Genomic DNA, 20,015 nt, shown 5'->3' on the forward strand with positions numbered 1-20,015 from the left:
TAGTTCAGTTAACAGAGAAATGCTCAGGGTAAAAAGAAAAAAGCACATAAAAACTTGCAATAGCCAAGATCCTTGACACAGTAAACTTTATGGATTATGATTTATATCTTATATTCAGGGTTTACTATAAATACAGAAGAGCCCGTATCTCACACAAAATGACACAGATCACTGCATTTCTATTAGTGAGAAAATTTTAGCATGTCTCGGATGGAATGTGAGCATCTACAGTAATGTAGGTGGTCACCATTGTGGCTTTAAAGTTTTCTGGGGGAAATGTGTCTTTACAAGCGTCACTCTGAATGAAATTCTTGTAATTCAATGAACAGACTGATCGGGAAGGTTTATAGAGAGGAATGGGACAAAGATCGAAAAATTGAGGAGAGTTAGACTGTCAGTAATTCATGATGAATGAGAGGCACAGCTTGAACACATGGTACCCAAAGGATGTACATTGTACAGGTATACAAAAAGAATGACTGACAGTCAGCCTAACAATGACCTGTCTAATTTCACTTAAACTCTTTCGTTGGGTGCTGCCATGTATTTTTGTTAATTCATTTAAATCTATTTAGCCTCAAATAAATCTTTCTAATACTCTCTCAAACACTATCTTGGGGTATCAAATTTTACTTATCTGGTCATACCTAGCGAGGGATATGATTGTACTTCTTTGTACTAAAACCATTTTGTTCATTCTTGTATCTCTCTGATAACACTGCACACATGATCATAATCAAGAACACCTGAAGTCAACATAACAGAAAAGACTGCATCCACATTCAGACTACATAGGAACACAGTACTTGTGCAAAACAAACAAACAAACAAACAAACACTGCAATGAGGAGTGAAAAGCAATAACCCACCTGATGACCACGTTGACGTTTGCACTGCCTCCATCTTCAATCTCACCATCATCCAGCTGGGAATCTGAGGCTGATACCAGTGTACTCCTGTCCATGTGGAAGATAGCATTTGAAACATACAAGGAGAAAGCATAAAGAGAGACGATAAAATTCTGCTTTCTTTGTGTATGCATGTCACTGAAAGAGTGGAGAGGATGATGAACAGTCAAGTTTACAGCCATGAAATTATTTCCTTAACCAGCACATGGCTGTACAAATATTCCTGTGCAGCATTAGCAATATTATATGAACCATACTAGTATACAAGTACACATTTCCTCTACTACCTCCACCCCAACTGTTTGTAACATGTTACATGATTTAATTTTATCACACTTTATTTACTTGCAATTTACAAGACATTGTTCATCACTGATATGGTGAAAGCTGTTCAGTAAATTACACAGTGTCAAACAGCTGACACAACCATGTTTAAACCACCATACTGCTGGCCTTTTGTTGGTTTTAAAGTGGACCGGTGGAAGTGGGCCGTTTTATACCAAGGAGATGGGACTTTACCATCTCTCTGGTTTACACAAATACAATTTTACATAACTGGATACTGTACCTCATCATAAAACTTTTATGAGCCAAATTTAACCTTTAGGTTAATAGTATAAACTGCAACAATTCTAAGCAATATTCCATACATTGTATGTTCAGGGTGCTTTCTGCAATCAAGAAAACCCACCATCATTGTCTTTCTCAAATTACAATGTTCCATCTCTCTAAACATATTTCTAGATTTTCATAAGGCCCACATGAAATGTCTTTTAATGATTCCCTACTTTCATGACACTGCATTTGCATGTGAAGGAATGTGAAATGATGGTCCTAAAAGTAATTTCCTCTCAGACATCTGTATACGTACATATTGTATGTATGTTGAACATACAGCATAAAGACCATTAATAGGTCGTACTGGCATGATCACAATTCACTGAAAGTCTACTTTGACTGTGAGTGCAAGCATGCCTTTCAGCTGAACAAGGAAGAGATTATAAAACTAGCAAACAAGATCCTTCAGCAACACTTGCATAAGAGCTCTCTTCAAAAGTTAAGTGTCGATACAGGGAGGTGGGAATCCCATCTCCCTGGTCAATACCAGTCTGTACCTGACGTAAAGGAGCAAAAAATAAAAAATAGATAAATAAAAAAAAAATCTACTGTGCACAGTGACCTCCTGAATTTTAGGGTCTTGAAAATTGATTTCATAAAAGGTGTTTGTAACATTGTTTACATTCCTTTTATTTTACCAAATTTTTATCTGTGCAATCAGCGCTATCACTCTTGACCTTTAGAATGCACAGTCAATACAACGTCTTCTTGTCGAGGCGTCGATTACAGCCACAGGGCAAACATGAGATGTGGTTTTTAATTTCACCCGCCTCGATTATCATGCTACCTATCTCACAAAAAGCACAATGCAGCAAAAGAAGGTATCATTATACGTGAAGTGGAGCAGAATCTGGTAAACAAGCCTTTCTTGCAACAACCATGTGTTGGGCCTTGGCTCGTCCATACTAGATTAGGAGACTCACAGGCTCCTAACCCTCTTCTTTCCTAGTCTTCCTTTGTGGAGCAAAGTACTATGGCTTCCTCTTGTACAGTGTAAATGATGAAACCCAACCAAAGTTCTATTGACACACTATTTGCCCGCATCCATATCAAAGGTAACACCTAATGAAATATACGCTGTTTAAACGGATTGATCAAGCTGATGAAACCCCTGAAGAGGCACTTGAAAGCATTCCCATAACACCCCCTTGGACATGTATGTAAATCTCTTTTAATATGTTCCCTATTCTATGCTCTCAAGATTACTGCACATTGTAAACTTAAACATCTGATTTTTTTGTTTTCGGTTATCTAAATCAGAACACACACAATAGCCCTGTAATGGAAAATATTTCCCTTGAGTACAACCACTGAAATTTGTTCATCACAACTATGATACAAAACAAAGAAAGAAAGAAATGATTGCCTTATGAAATGTACATCTCCCTTCAAAATATTCACATTACATTGCATTGCATACTCTTAGTCGTACACAATTTATAAAGCTTTGCTGCCCATATGATTAAGAAAAACTACCAGAACACAATTTGTTTTTCTTTTGCCCAAGTTGCTATTTTCTCCATTAATGTTAGATGCAAATGCAAAATTGAAGACACCACCTTTATGTTTCTTCCTTTGAAATTGAATACCTTAACTGCAAGTACAAATGTACACATACACTATGTTAAGTGCTTTCTCCAACAAGTCTCTTGAGCTAAACATAAATAAATTGAATGACACAAACATTGGCAGTATCATAATGAATTTCACTACAGTTTTATGGAAGATGGACAGCATTAGATTAAAGGTTGCTAAGCACTTGATTTTTCAATTGGGTGCACTTCTTACAGGAAATCAAGATTGCAGCTTTCGAGCATGTATATAGATGTATTGTCGGCGAAGTTGTCTCTGGCTTTGTAACATCCCTTGGGTTGGTTTAATTGAGCAATTTTAAAATTGAGTTCCAAGTGGGATTAACTGCTGTACACAGGTCGGTATTGAGAAGGATCCATAGCTTCTTCTTTTCTTTTTTTTCCTAACAGCTATGTTGCTATTTTGGGGACAGTGATGTTTTTATGTACACAAAGGCTGGGGACTGTATTATTTAAATACAATGCCCCCATCCCCCAGTAATCAGCTTTGTAGTAAATTGTACTTCATGGGGTTTGACCTAAGAGAATGACCTTTTGTCTGTAGGTACTAGGACCTAGATCTGTTTCTTTATGATCATAGAGAAATCTAAAACTGAAGTTCCCGTAGAGCAGACATGGGATAGGAGCCCTAATCCCAATGGCTGTCACTGGGATAGCGTTTTATAGAATTATAGACACAGCTCGGTCATTGTAGGATTGGTGACCAGAAGCTTTGGTCTTTTCTCGTTCTGAAATCACACTGTCACTATGGTCACAGGCACAGGCTTTTAGTTTTCTCCATTCGCTGTGGCATGACCCATGCTCTCCAGTAGTTCTGAAAATGTCTGGACTGTAGCGTTAGTAGTGTAACATGTTAGGAAAGTTGATGGTACTTCCCTGGTAGGTAGCCATGCTTATTTCCTGTCTTTAAAAAATGGCAAGTTCTACACTACAGTGCCAGTGGATTTGTGCTGTTTTCTACAATATATAGTAGGCCTAGATCTACAAAGGCATGCAGTCTATCATTGCAACAAAACACATTCTTATAATCTTACGGATTTCTATACTAAAGTTGCACTGGGCCTGTGCTCTAGATAGTATAGTAGAAAGTATACTCCACTCACTTTTCTCTCACTCTCAGAACTTTCTTCTCCAAATCTAACCTGTACCTACTACACCGTAGCCGGCGTAGGACCTAACGCGTGGTATACACTTAAAATCTACTTTCTGACTTTGTGGAAACCGGTGATGTGTTAACGTGTTGTTTTGACTTGATGAGGCTTACCGACTGGATTGATGAGATAATCCCGAAAAGCTTTGATACCTCGAATTAAATGAACCTTTCTTCTCATTTCCAGACGGGGTGTCAACAGGGGTGATGAAGCTACTATCAGAACCCGGCGAATCGTCATAATCAAAATCGTCGAAATTTAACGTGTTGAGATCCATCGCTGTGGCACTGTCGTCTGGCATGTCCCACACGCACAAAAACACAACTCAATCTAAGTTAGTGAGAAGAATCCGTGTGTCTTGCTATGTATTTGTTGGAGTTTACATCCATCGAGTTGGCGGAGAGGATATCCAGTGGCAGTGCAGTGCCCATAACTTACTGGGATTCACAAAACTTTTCAATTAGCAAACATGAAACTCCTCCTCAATCGCATTTGTACTTGTTACGTTCACTGTCGTAGGCTGGCCGTCGTCCGAGACCGCCGACCGACCGCGTACCGATACCGCGATATTACTGCCGAGGGAATCTTTTTGTGTAATATATTCCGATCACTCACACACGCTGTACGTTGTACATTATACACACGAACATAGGATCTAGGATGGGCAGGGGTCCTCTTTTTATCTACGCGTTGCTATGCACGCTGTCTACGCTGCGCTGCACACATTACGGGGGAAGTAGGGGTCCGCAGATTCGCACGGCAGTACACTAAATTTTCGTCATGGGGCCCGGCGGGCCAGGCGGCGGGCCGGTCGGTGATGTGTGCATGTAAATGTTCCGCTTGGCATAGTGATGAGCCCTCCGAAACCTTCAAAGATAATAGGCCATTGTTGCTTCGACGTCTTATCCCTTTTTATGGGTAAATCGATTAAGAATTTACAGGGGGTGCCGCCACCTGTAATACGCTATAAGAACGACACGTAGCTCCTGCTTTGACGCACAACAGTTTTGAGCCTCTGAGTTTGAGGGAGGCTATCTGTTTCTTCGCTCTTGCAATAACAGAGACAATAACTGTTGCTCCGCTTTAATTTTAGGCAATAAGGGATTAACCATGAACTCGTTGTCTCATCTTATTCATTGGAGAGCTTTGCATTCACGCTAATAAAAGGCCAAAAGATTAACTCTATCACTGAGAGACAGTTCATGTTTTATGTGCGCCTGAGTAACGACAAAAAATGAAAATATTACAGGAATTCCAATGTTGCTATCAGCTCATTTATTTTCATCACTTGACGCTACTGAAAAATGTGCAACGGTTGTTCCATTCAATGGAAAAATTATGGGGATTGATATTCTTGAGAATTTATTAAAATGTGACAGATTCTGCTTAGGTCATAAAGCCCGGTTAAATGAATCTTGTCGCACGCTTGTATAGTATCCCAGATTGGATGAAATATCAATAATGACACTAACTTAAATCATACATTCCACCAAATTTTGTTAATTTTAACAGAAAACAAGGATTAGTGGTAGAAGACTTTACCGTGTAACAAGAATTCTTTAATTCTTGTGGCACTGAAACGGGCTTACCCACTCTCAACGTTTCGGCAAGCATGTTCTTACCGCCTTTCAAGAGAAATAAACAAAATTCGAATTACACTGTGACGTAGGCCTACAAATTGACGACCATTAAAATCAAGGAAATGATGCAGATCTCAAACGATATACGTGTATGTTTATTGTAGCACATTTCCTCGACCGTAACCAGAAGATGCAAAACTTGCATAGCAAATATGAACTGTGTTTATGTCCAAGAGGGAGAGAGAGAGAAGAAATATCGGACATTGCGTCTGAGTGACACGGCTGTTCTGACGGGTTAGGTGACATTGGAAGCAATGAATAGACCCAAATAGATAGAGATAGATAGATAGATAGATAGATAGATAGATAGATAGATAATAGATAGATAGATAGAAAGATAGATAGATAGATAGATAGATAGATAGATAGATAGATAGATAGATAGAGACAGACAGACAGACAGACAGACAGACAGACAGATGAATGAATGGATGATAAATAGATAAATGAATAAACCACCTTTCATGGAACTGGATGCATGTATCAATCTATAGTGTATAGAAGCTCTTATCACTCCAAGATGACTCACTGGAGGATCCATTGATATAACACTCATAATTATAGCAAAGGCCCAAATCTTTCATCTATTATCGCATTCATCAAGTATGTATAGTTACAATCATATTAATATGAGCTCATCAGACTACTTTAGACTGCAATGAATAATATTGACGCAACACAGTTATAGCGGCCATTCTGAGCATTCACGAAGAAAGTAGACACTTATGTTTCTCTTTTAAAGAGAACAGAGCCCCTTGCATCTATCCAACCATACAATGTCATCAGCAACTGACATTCAGCATTTTAGATAGACTACATTATAGCCTGCGTGAAATACACGTCTGCTCAAATTACTCCCCACGCACTTAGCAGTGGGCGGTGACGGACACTGGACAGGTTCCCCTTGTCTTTTTGATCAAGATAACCTTTACTGATACGACTCTCAACTTTTACAGTTCAAATGCGGCATATGAAAGTTACACCTGGGTGAACATAGGAGTATGATGCATGCAAGTAAACAGGATGATATGTATAGTTCTGTTTGTTTGTGTATTTGTTTGTTTGTTTGTTTGTTTGTTTGTTTGTTTGTTTGTTTTAGTTCTGATAGAGGATTTTAAAAAGATATGAACTATACATTTTCTTTTTAGAGTTACAATAAAGATGTTAAACGAACAAGGCAATTATTATTTGGCATAGAGATATAAGATCATTCATCAGTTTCTTTTTAATCAGTTCAACGGACATTTTCAATCATAAAATGTTGCAGTTTTTTCAGTAATATAGGACAAGAATTCGTTAAGTTAAGCGAAAGCAACGTATATAATCTGTGAAAGCAAAACGATACTTTCTTAATTAGGATAGGTTATAGATACAATTGCTATAAGATTATTTTCATTGTCAGGTACAGAACAGCAAGGTAGCCTTTATATTCCAGCTTAATGTTTATGCTATATTATCATGGAGACTCTGTTGAGAAGCTATCGGAATAAGTGAGGTTTAAGGAAAAATGTGAATGGAAGGCCTGTACATAATTATATAGGCCTACTGAGCTGACAGTTATAAAAACAATTTATGTGTCTCTTTAATAAACTCAAATACGTATACACAATCAGCAGATTATACTCTCTGGCATGAAAGACTGACCTTCAAAGCGTTAGTACCGGTTTACCTTGAATTATATTGCTCAAACAAGATGTTTTCCGTTCCGGCTCAGAGAACGTGGCAGCAATAATGAATTGGGGGGGGGGGGGGGGGGTGCTTATACTAAACATCGCATAATAAGTCAAGATGTGATATAACGTGCACATACAAAAAATTAAGAAACATAAACAGAAGATTTGTCAATTTCTATTGGCATAAAGGTGAGAGATCTTCAAGATCTCATGATAACCATATAAATCAGCAAGGTTGGGTCATAATGATGAAAAATGCAATATGTTTGTTGACACTTAGATCATGGAATCCAAATAATGGTAAAAAAAAATACTCACAGTGATAATAATATGATAGTACTTGAAAATCATGATCTTATAATAATTCAAGGGTGTAACCTCTTTTAGTGTAATTACACTGCAAAAAGTCCGGTGTTAAATAGTGAACACCGAGCTGGTGTTAAATTTTCGGTGCTCATTTATGGTGTTAAATAACACCTCTGGGTGTCATTTCCAAATTTTAAACTGTTTTTTGAAGAGTTACTTAGTAACTGCACTTCTTGTTGATTTTTAATTTAAACAAGACGATCAAGAATTTTACATTAAAATACTAGATTTTTTTAAAAATGTGAAAATAAATTTACACCAAAGTAACACCAGCTGGTGTGGTCTCTTATTGAAGCTGGACGGGTGTTAAACCATTGATATTAACACCAACAAATATCAAATCAACACCATGTGGTGTCATTTTAGAATTCACACCAGTACAGTGTCAAAATAACACCAGGTACAGTGTCAAATTAACACCACGAAGTGTCAGGTGAACACTTTTCAACACCATCACAGTGCATTTTTAACACCTGTGGGTGTGGTCCTTTATTGAAGTTTGATCGGTGTTAGATTTAACACCCGTGGTGTTAAATCTAACACCGATGTTTTTACAGTGTAGCAGCAAGCATTATACTCTCCCAGCTACTAGGCCTATAATGCAGCATGCATAATCTGATCTATAAAGCTTTTATTGGTCATCAGAGGGGCCATTGAGGATGAGAAATAACTTGTCAAGCTAGGATGTCACTACAGTCAATCCTGTCTATAGCGGTCACTCAAAGAAGACGAAAAGATAATTTTTTTTTTTTTTAGACAGGTTGCCGTTATAGACAAGGTCTTTAAAATGGCTTTTTCTCTCAAGGGAATTTCTTTTTGAAGTGCCCGTAACGGCAGATGGCCCCTGTAGACAGGTGGCCGCTATGGCAAGTTATGACTGGACATCGTTCAGATGATAGGGATTCGAACCTATTTCCCATATAAAATTCTACTGCACCAGCACTATCATGGCTCCCACACGAACTGATAATTATATTACAATCAAACCTGCCCTGGCGGCCACCTGTCTACAGCGGCCACCTACCTTGTGTGGCCACTGAACACAAAAGAAAAAATCCCCTCGACAGAAAAGTCATGTTTAAAGACCCTGTCTATAGCGACCGCCTGTCAACGGTCATATTTCGTCTCACTTGGGTGTCCGCTATGCTAGACAATCCCATGTTTGACAGTAGTTTAGTCTTCTTGCAACATCACAGATTTAGTTGTTGTAATCTTTTATACCAGCTACTAAAATGATACGTAATCTCTTATTATTATATAATGCGTTTAAATGTTTCATTCTAGATACGTGATTTAATTTTCGGGGGCGTATCAAGCAATACAGCTGCGCTTTTGGTATAGTAGGTTCTCTCACTTTGGTTCTTATTGTACAATACACTTATTGCCCAATCGTTGCAAATGTGGTAATGTTACGGTATTATATACGTTTCGATTATTTTTGTATAGTAATATTCATTGTAATATAGCTATGTTTTGTTTCTTTGTTTTTTGTGAACACAACGTGGAAATAGATTTTAATCAATCAATCAAACACACAGCAGCAGATGTACATGCATTACATTTGGGAAAGGGGGGTTATGCTTTGTGACGTCAAAAACGGTATTAGGCAGTGCTACACCTTGGAATTATCTCCTTCACGTATAGTGCATGAACGCCAATCATTAACAAGGGCAATATTACTGACGACTTCCTGGAAAAGAGGTTGTTCCCATTTAACAATTAGGCCGCTACTCTACAGGTGGGCTCTCAGAAATTACAGCCTGAGAAATAGAATGACCAATATAACACATCGAGAAGCAGAGAAGGGGAGGGTTTCACAACAAGTTCGTCTCTCTCGTGAATTGCGAGGGAATTGACGTATAAATTTAAGTCAAGTTCTCCAATGATTACATCTTAATAAGGGCGTGCAATAAAATCAAGGCCATGTCTGTATATACATTTACTTAATCAGACCAATAAAGTATCGTTATACTTGATGACCGAAGCGATGGACACCGGGTGTTTTTTTTTCTACCTCCGTTGCTTTTAATCTACGACGGTCGAATTTCCAAATGGTATATTAATAATACTGTGTAAGTGCACGCGGTGTCTACGTATGATTGATAATTGTTTAAAGAAAATATAGAAAACTGCCAGTCACTGAGGTACAAATCAACGCTTTCTTACTCACTATAAGATTCAGAGTTTTCTTGTTTTGCTTGTTTGTTGAATTCCTGGTAATTATACGCCCCCACAATCACGTCATGTTTCCAGGGAGATATCTCATTATTTTTAACAGGTTCTGCCCATTTTGAGTCATATACGACGTGAAGACGTCAAACACAATAACCATGCACGCTTAAAAAACGATATTACTGTTTCTCCCTCTTATAATACTCACTCGAATCTAATTCTCGCTTTTCCTTACAACTTTAACTGCAATCTATAACATGCTCATTCTGGTGTCACTTACTTGATATAGCACAAGGTAACGGTTATACATAATTTAAACTGAAGAATTACAATGTGACGAAAATTACAAAATATAAAAATACAGTGAAATTATAATGTTGATGACGTTTCGATATAAATAGCAGCAGTTGTTTTTTATTTCCTTTTTCCATCAGAAAATAAACCCAACAGCGAAAATGAAGAAGCACGTGCCTTCACACTAGAATACATGACGTGATGAATATAGTATATTGTACAATGAATATAAATTCGTGTGTATTATCGATTTTTTCCACCTCCTTGACTTTTCATAGTGTTGTCAATGAATGCACAGGGGGTCTATATTTTGAATGAACCCTTCACAGTTAGATGGTTCCTGTCATTATTTGCAAACGTGTTCGTCAGCGCGTGTCACGCTTAATGCAGTGTGTCGCCAGCGAATAGGATGTGATGACCTTGGTTTGATGTATTATTATCATAGATGTGTCGTTGAAGTTGCTTTTTACAATTTCCGATGGGGGTGGGGTCAAAGGAGGGGGAGAAGGCCGCCCTCCCGATCAGCTAATTATTGCAGTCATCATCAATGCAGAACTGTGCGAAAAACACAAAACCAGCATTCTATATACAGACATTTATAGGGGTGTACAAAACTCAGTCCTTACGTAAACCAAGGTTAAATATATCATTACAGCTCGTTATTCCGAATGTTCGTTATTCCGAAGGCTCTTGAGTCCGAAGATTCGTTATTCCGAAGGTTCGTTATTCCGAATTTCATTTTAGGATTAACGAATCTCCGGAATAACGAACCTTCGGAATAACGAAACAAATGTTCGGATTAACGAACCTCTATATAGGGAATTTGTGTGTTTCGGATTAACGAACATTCGGAATAACGAACCTTCGGAATAGCGAACCTTAATAACGAACAGCACCCAGGTTAGATATATCATTGTTTTCTATAAGTGCATGGAGAGCGGGGGTAAATGATATGAGAGATTGAAAATTCACAAAATTAATGAGAGAATTGGTGTCTCCATTACAAATTTGATTGTTAACTTCGACTTTCCAGCGATAAAAGTAACAACACAGCACGTATGATTAAGACTTCACATATACAACTTTATAACCCTATGATGTAATGAGTAAAAATAGATCCACACAGTATAGTTACAGAGCTCAGAAAGTAAGTAGAGAAACGTATAATAGTTGGCGTTTTAATTAAAGAAATGTAATGTTTTGTATAATGTCACAAAGAAAGTTGTGTTATTCATGGGGGAATGGTTGGAGCAAGTAGTAGAAAAAAGCTGGGGAAAAGCAAAGCTTCTTGTAAGTATGAGTGTGTGGTATAAGGTCGTTTAATTCTATTATGCCATGCATGTAGACAGAACCTTCTCTTTTAGGCCGGTGTTTTCGATTGAAAGACGGACAGGGGGAGGGAGATCCATGGTAAAAGTTGCTGAACATAATAATGTAAAGCACCATCCATGAAGAAATTATTTGAATACCGGTAATAAAAGAATGATAATAAAAATTGTAACAGCAAAGCCATCTTGTTTTGTTTTGTTTATTTTTTTATTGATTTAAGCCTCTTTCCGAGGATCGTATTCCAAAGCGGCACCTTTACAGGCATAATTTACCATTTGCAGAAGAAACAAAAACCCCAGCAGCATTAGTGCTTTTATAGTTCTAAAATGTGAGTTAGGGATAGAAACAACCACCGTAAAAACTTGAATCCATGTAATCGATATAAAGTATTGCTGAATACACAAAATGTGAACAATAGTCGGATAATAAATATGTTTCCAGACTAAACCGTCTACAGTTACGGCCTAATGAGAAAAATGCTGATATCTCCTTAAATTTTAGGCTTTATTGCGAATGGTAATAAGATGTCATGTGATACAACATATGCCTATACACCATATGCATCAAAATGTGATATCTTGAACAATTAAATCACTGCTCCCAAACTTAAAAGTAAACAGGACCTTTAAGCTTAACTTTATTATGACATTTCGTCACAGACACAGACAGGCTAAGATAAACACAGACACAGTCGCCCCAAAAATACCAGCATTTACGATTGCGTGGCTATTTAAAGACGAAAATTATACAATAAGCTTCATGTAATGGTTCAGATCAATATTGTAGAAGTATGATACGGGTATATAAGCTTTTTTATTTTCTGAAAGGAGTTTATTTATTCATTGCAGCATTGTGCATTCAGAGCGGGAGACGATCGTGTGTTTGATCGGTCGCACCATGCACTAAAGAATATTGACGTATCATGGAGGGAAGGCGAGCTTGCGAAACACGGTTAGGCAGTTTTTTGAAAGGAATAATAATAATAATAATATCAGCCATTGATTACATAACGACGTGCCATACACGGTCGTGGATACTAGTAAATTTAATTGTACTGTCGCCTGATGATTCGCGCGGTTGCAATGAATGTGTAACAATGAGTGGGAAGGTCACAGTTCGTTATTCCGAATGAAGGTTCACTACGAAAAATTAAATGGCAAATTCAACATTTCAAAATGTTGTCACTCCTCGAACCTTTTTTTGCAAATGTAAAATTTAACACTCAAAGTGTTGGATTTATCATTTCATTCTTTAGCTAAATAGTAAAGCCAACAAAACGTTCGAGGAGGGCCATTTCATCTTTTAAAGTTTGTGTTAAATCGAAAATGAAATAAAGGGTTCGTTGCTTCGAAGGTTCGTTAATCTGAAAAAAAAAAATAAGTTTCGTATACAAATTCCGACTGTTTTTTTTTATATGCACAATCTTTTCATTACCGGATTAACGAACCTTTGGAATGATGAACATCACTCAGTGGAATGGATGTGTCTACAGGACTAGGCTCTGCACTCTCAAACAGGAGAGCCAGAATTCGAACCCCCTTGAGTCGTAAACGTCTTTTAATAACACAATTCTATGTCCCTCTTACCATCCCACGTGTGCACCTTACCTTGTAATGCTGAAGCAATGCTATAGATATAGCTTTCGAGCTCTGGAAGTGGAAACGAGTCGTGCATTTTGTTTGTGTCGTATTTGGGACGGGGAACAATGTGCAGCGTTTACTCATGGGTATAAAGGAATCTGATTGCAAATCGACTGAATCATAAATGAAATGTCATTGCCAGCAAAGATATTTCACTCTGTCCTGTTGCTTATCCTGCTCTCTTAATATAGACCTACTTATACCGAACATCATTTCATGGGAATAATGCTGAGTGGAGAGTGTGCCATGTCAAGGAGAAATATGCTACCCCTTTAAGTTCGTATCACATTTCAGTGCTTCTCCTCCTTTAACATCAACATCCGCCATCCCGGCACCTCAATCAATGAAGAGCGTTTCGACAGGTGTTCGGTGAGAAAGGGATCGCCTGAGCCGAGAAGCTCCCCTTTATCTATACCAAGGCTAAAAATACCAGCGCCAACTTTCGCACTTAGATGTGAAACAAGGTTCGCGTGCTGGTAAACGTGAGCTTTAGCCTTCTGCCACAACGAAAGCGTGCCCTCTATACATTTTGAATATTTCAGCGAGTCTTTCTATTCTCGCTTTCTCTCTCGTTCTTTCGTCGTCGTCTCTCTCCCCCTTTCTATATTTTCTCTTAATTCTCTCATCTGTTTTAAATATTCCTCTCCCACAGCGCAAAGTCTATTTCCAAATAGGACTGCACGCTTACTGACCAATGAATGATTTTTGTCCTCCCTTTTTTCTACGGACTTCCTGTATATTTCTCAGTAATATCTGTACAGGTATAGATAAAACATTGGTCTTATCTATCTCTCGTTTCTCTCCCTCACTTTATCAGCTTTACCGTTTCCTATTTACCCTCTGCCTTTGTGTCTCTCTTCAAGATGAATTCATTATCAATCATATACTGTTATCTATACACCTTTTTTTTTTCTTGGAGGCAGCTGGCAGTTCCTGAAGCTCTATAAAGGGTATCATATTCATTAAACTCCGGTCAAACCGAGTTACATAAGGTTACCATGGTAACGGGACAGCATTATACAATAAGAGCTGGGCCAATGCCGTCTCGTGTTCTTCCAGGGTGCGTTGCTTTTTGTTGTTTGTTTCATTTAACGCGAATACGATATCTACACTCTCCCCGGCAACACTAACTTGCTTAGTTTATTTCTGCGAGCTCTTTTCACTAGATTTGATAATAACAGCCAAACGACTGACAATAATTAAATTACTCGTGTAAATTCTTCAATTTCATTTGTTTGGCACATGACATCAATTTTCTCGCCCACTAAGTAAGTTGCGTGAGGAGATGTTGCTTTATCAATTTTCTTGAAGTCATATATCCTGAAGTCATCTTGAATCAATATGATTTGGAGGCATCAACTTGTTGAGAGAAATGTCGTCACACGAAGTGTTGACACATAGTATTAAGAAAGAAAAATACAAAAGAAAATGCTGTAATCGAAATGCCTAATACATATCAAAATTATCTCAACTACCATAAGACGAAGAACCATTTCTTCACTTGAGATTACTATAAGGTCAAGAGTTTTCCTGTCGTATTTACCGCTTAGCTTACTATTCGGAGTTACGGGAGAATGGAAATGAGAGTTTAAAAGACGAGTCAGGGTTAGGGTTCTCTTCGAAGCACTTTTAGAATCTTCATGATAAAGTTGACAAGGAGATCACGCATGCGTAGACTAATAATGTATGTGTGTCTCCAAGAGACAACAGGAGGCAGCAGGAGGTATACAAATTGTGATTAGATACAGGTTTGTTAGAATCTCATGACTTAAACCTGTAAGCTTTCAATATAGATGATGTTTAGTGACATTTACAATGTATCGAGGTTCTACCAATTTGATAACTGTTATTTCTGAAAGCAATAAGAAAGCTAGCAATGATAAGAGGCTTGCTACAGGAACAATGCATTCTAATCTTACATGACGAAACTAATAATGCCGCATAACATTTTATGAAGGCTTAGTGAAAAGATTGACAAAGAAATCATTTATTCACATCATAGCAGAATTGCAGACTAAAGACAGTCACGATTAGTCTGTTCAAATGAATTATCACAGAACTCCCTGTTCTTTTCACGTATACATTATAACGGGAGTGGATGAAAATTAAATGAATGGATTCTTACTGACGGAGCCGGAGAAACAGAATAATGTATAGAAAGCCTTGTGGCTGTCTCGTCTAAATTACAGCGGGCAGGTGCGTGATTTTCTTTCCCTGCTCAACTCGTCCGGCATATTCGACGAGAGCTGAAGTGCTCGAATACTGATGTCTTGTCATACAACGGGAGTTGGTGGGGGGGGGGGTAAGCTTGTGCACCCCTCTCGCCCTATACAAACACACAACACACACTATACACACATAGAATTTTGCCTTTAAAAAAACTTAAACAAAGATTGAATATCTTAATATAAGAAAGACCCAAGTCCATTAGAGAGAATCCTTCGAAAATACAAAATAACAGCAAGAACTAAAGTCGGTTTTTTTTTTCCATTTCAGTTGTGGGTATGGTATGATACAGATCGAAATACAAAACAGTAATTTAATTAATTATCTTTATGTGCATTTTTACTTGCGCAAAGGGTCTCAAAAGGTAAAAGCCAAATTTGGACTAAGGTCGTTTTATTCAGGGTATTAATGTGAAATTCCCACTAAAACCATGTCTTTAAATCCTTTATATGCCTCCAACTACGGGGGGGGGGGGGGGGGCGAGTATCCATTCACTTTAACTTATACAGGGCTGGCGGAACGTTAAAGTGAGGGGCCTACTTAGTAATTAGCACAGTCCGACCAATTGGTGAGATTAACCAATGGCCTTAACAGTGTGAGTCCTTGTTCTGCGACTACAATACATCCAACTGTACGGAGAAGATTATTTAGGTTAATTGATTTGGGTTTGGGTGTGTAATTTTACACTAATAGGCATATACACACAATGAAATTCGTTGAACTTTCTCGGCTGCAGGAAGTCGTATTGTGTGTGCATGAGATCCATTCCACATCAGTCTTCTTAATAAGCATTAATTTTTGTTACTATGTTTTTGTTTTTTCAGTGCAATATCAGCCAGTGGTTTTCAATTTAAAACGTCTAATAGTAGAGGTATGAGAGGGCTATACGCAAAGCATTTTATATAATCAAATGGTATATTTTGCTACCGCAAACACACAGAAGCATAGGGGGTTAACGATTAAGGGTATCGTTGTTATTTGAAACAACTATTTTGTAAAATGATATATGAAATGCGAGTTGTTGTTTTTTAGGAAGAAGATTGATAACTCTTAATATGATTTCCAGCATCTCGCAGAGGTAAAGAAAACACAAGTCTGAATGACTGAAAGATTACCAGAAACGTGAATGTGTGAATACATTGAACAATATTATTGTAAATACAACATAAGAGTTTAGGGCCCAACTGCACTGTGTACGGAATACAAATTGCGAGAAAAGGTTCTCTATGTTTAGCTCAGTGTCTGATAGCCCCCAGGGTAATATTCACTGCACATGACTGAGAAATGCCATGAATATTCACGCTTTGTGAATTGTAAACGGAGTGCTATCGATTTATTGTGCGGCATGTTCATTGTCCAAAAAACTTAATGTCCCTTGTACAAATTGACACAGGGCTATTATTCAAAACGCAGTCGTGCCCGAGGTATTGTGATACGTATCGATTGACATTAGGTGTTTAGATTGAGGCGATTGAAGTTGTTCTTTAATCATTGTTACGGTTTTTCCATTTTGATTGATGAGAGTTTGATTTACGATGAGATATTTATAGGTTCCCAAAATGCATAGAGATGCTTGAGCGAAGCTCATGAGCGAAGCTCTGCCAAAATATATTATGTTAGCAGTATTTTTAGGGGAAGACCCTGCAATTAATCAGCACAGACACTCTTTACTTTGGATCGAGTTGGTTTTTGTATAATATGGCGGTATTCCCTGAACTTGTAAAATGGCAGCCGACACGAATTACCGAACCGATGACCAAGGAAGGAGAACGGTGGTCAGTATTGAAGTAAGAATTTAAGAGGCTGATTGAAGTACTCGTTGAATAGTAACACTTCTAAAACGTTTTCACCGCAAGTATATCACTCTTGCCAAATGCTTGCGTGAGCACTTCATAATATTTACACATTCGTGTTCACTCTCTATTTCTCTAGATTATTTTGCTAAAAATGTTCATTCCAGAGAGAACTCATGACATTTTGCTGGATTCTAAATAACATTAAGAACAAAGTCTGTTTTTATGAATGTGTGATCTACATCTACAAATCTACTTACCTACTTTACGTGAAATGCGATTGTTTTCTTTTCTATTTTTATTCAGCTTTTAACAGACCAAGTTTCATTCTTTATTTTTTCTTCCTTCTTATGAAACTTACCTTTCAAGGTGGCAACAGCAATCTGTGAAAGTTTGTGATGATTCGAAATTAGTCGAGGTATCACTGAAAGTTTTAGTGAGCTCTTTTGAAGGAGAGTCTTTACGGTTCTAATTACAGAGAGGAAATAATTACTTTTCTTTTCACGTTTCTATTATTAACTGAATATAGATTTTCACTCACCATGAACCTCGGCTGCTTCTTCTTTCCATACCCGAGTCGGTCGTAGGCCCGGGTCCCATGCCGAAACTGCCGTTGCCGTCTTCCAACCACAAGCTATTGACGGGCTCGCTGTGTCGTCTGCTGCCTGGAAGGCCGGAAAAATCCTCGGTCAGCGGCGAAAGCGCGACGGAATCGTCCGAAATCTGCGAAGATGAGGAATGGTGGTGATGCTCCGATTCCGCGTCCCGAGCCGGAAGGAATGCGAGAAGATGGGAAGAGGAGAGCGTAGCGTTCGCAGCCGAGGCGGAGCTGAGCGAGAGAGCGCGCGGTCGTCTGGCGTGCGCGTCTGATGTTGCGCCATTTTGATCGGGCAGGTGCTGGATCAAGGCGTTTGTTGTGTCGTCTGCTTCGGCGGGCTCGGAGCGTTTGTTACTGTCCTTCTGTGACGTCATCGCTCTGTTCGGTTTGATCTGCATCATGTGGAGCAAAACGTTTAACGCATCCTGAAACGAAATACTATAAAGTTACACTGATGTTAACAGTGATTATAAACACTAGAAACACCGGCTAGCATAACATTGATTAATTATAATCATTACACATTGAATTGCAAATTGATTCACGTTCGGCCTAATCGACAGAAGCAAAAAGCCCAGAGCGATTTGGCCTTTGTCTTGCTCTGATCATTGTCTGCTTATTAATCAAAGTTGTGACCTTTTAAGCGAATGCCAAAAACAGTTCCCAATTGTCGCTAAAATCAATAACACAACTGTTAACAATTAACAGCCTTTGTGTCACTATAGTCTTGTGGAACAAAAAGGTCGCCTCCAGTAATTTCCTCATTCACTAGAACGATAACAGACAAAAAAAAGGGGTTATTTAGGTCAATGATACTACAAGTTTGTGTTCGAATGTATACACTGAATTTAAAAAAAAAAGAAATCTGTTGTATACGTAAAGTATTAATTCCTCCTTTTTTTTACCATCAGCTCCACGACCAATCAAGCTAGGCAATGAATTAATTTTGTTCGTCCTTTCGCAGAAACACTATATGAAATAATGTTATATGAATTCCAATAATATTCACTTATCATTGAGATATATAGATCTTCGCGCATACAAAGCAAGGAGACTTTACCAATACATTGCCCTCAATTTGATTGACATTGTAGCTGGTGAATACGGAAACGGAAATTCTCAACCGGTTTTCATGAAATCTATTAAGATTTAATCGCATGTATTCCTATGGCCTCTGTTCAACTGATTTTTTGATACAGGCCTGCAACAATAATTATAAGTAAAAGCGTTGAAATTTTGAGTAGCAATAAGGAAACACCCTACAAGCTTTGCTTTTTAGTGGGACCCTCCATTTCCATTCCAATCCTTGTATTATGCATATGTATATACCTTATGAGTTTATGTTGTTACCCGTGATCACATGTATGCCTACGTTTTCTTTGAAATTGATGCAAATATGTTCTGTTAATGCATTGTATATAATTGTCCCTGTTTATTCAATGGAAATGAACATAAATTTGCATATCAAGCCCCCAGTAATAATCATGAATGGTACATGAATGAACAACGTTCGATTGTTGTAAAGTCATAGATCGTACATGGCGGAGAACTCTCATAAATTATCACCAGCATTGTTCTTCCTTACCTGACTAATTGTATGTTGCCTGGGGCAACTTACAATAAATAAATGAAGGTACTCGTATATAAAAAGAAAACAATAAGGATTATCGCCAATTCAGATTTCAGACAGCCGAGTAAGCCATTATTCTTCCCGCTATAGAGTTGCTACCCTGTGATGAATTAGTATCACTTAGCAGTTTAATTTTCATGTTTAAACTCCAGTCTTGCCCCCAATCTTGCCAATTAAAAGGCTTGTTTGTCATGAATTCTCAGATTCATAATAACAACGCGCGTCAAAGTCTGACAGGTATGATATTCGCCCAAACGCGAAGGAGTTAATAACAATGACTGCGTTGTGCAGTTGCAATGTGCAAGACTTATCTTATTCGGAATAAACTAACTTTTTATTGTTTCGTAAGTAGCCGTGGTTAAATCCACACTGACTTCGCTGTTAT

At 38.0% G+C, this 20,015-nt stretch overlaps 1 protein-coding gene across 1 annotated transcript in view; it reads right to left on the minus strand.

The window, feature by feature from the left end:
• Positions 1–20,015, minus strand: part of LOC139728655 (uncharacterized) — a 44,826-nt gene that overhangs the window by 20,139 nt on the left and 4,672 nt on the right. The window contains exons 2-3 of the mRNA XM_071639591.1: positions 17,944–18,392; positions 870–956 (exon numbers count right to left, since the gene is read on the minus strand). Of these exons, the coding sequence (XP_071495692.1) occupies positions 870–956; positions 17,944–18,374 (518 nt within the window). The 5' untranslated portion in view covers positions 18,375–18,392. The remainder of the gene's footprint in view (positions 1–869; positions 957–17,943; positions 18,393–20,015) is intronic.

This window comes from Diadema antillarum, unplaced genomic scaffold (genome assembly GCF_040938485.1).
Source record: "Diadema antillarum isolate AM-2024a unplaced genomic scaffold, OU_Dant_1.0 seq00000189_RagTag, whole genome shotgun sequence".
NCBI classification, from domain to species: Eukaryota; Metazoa; Echinodermata; class Echinoidea; order Diadematoida; family Diadematidae; genus Diadema; species Diadema antillarum.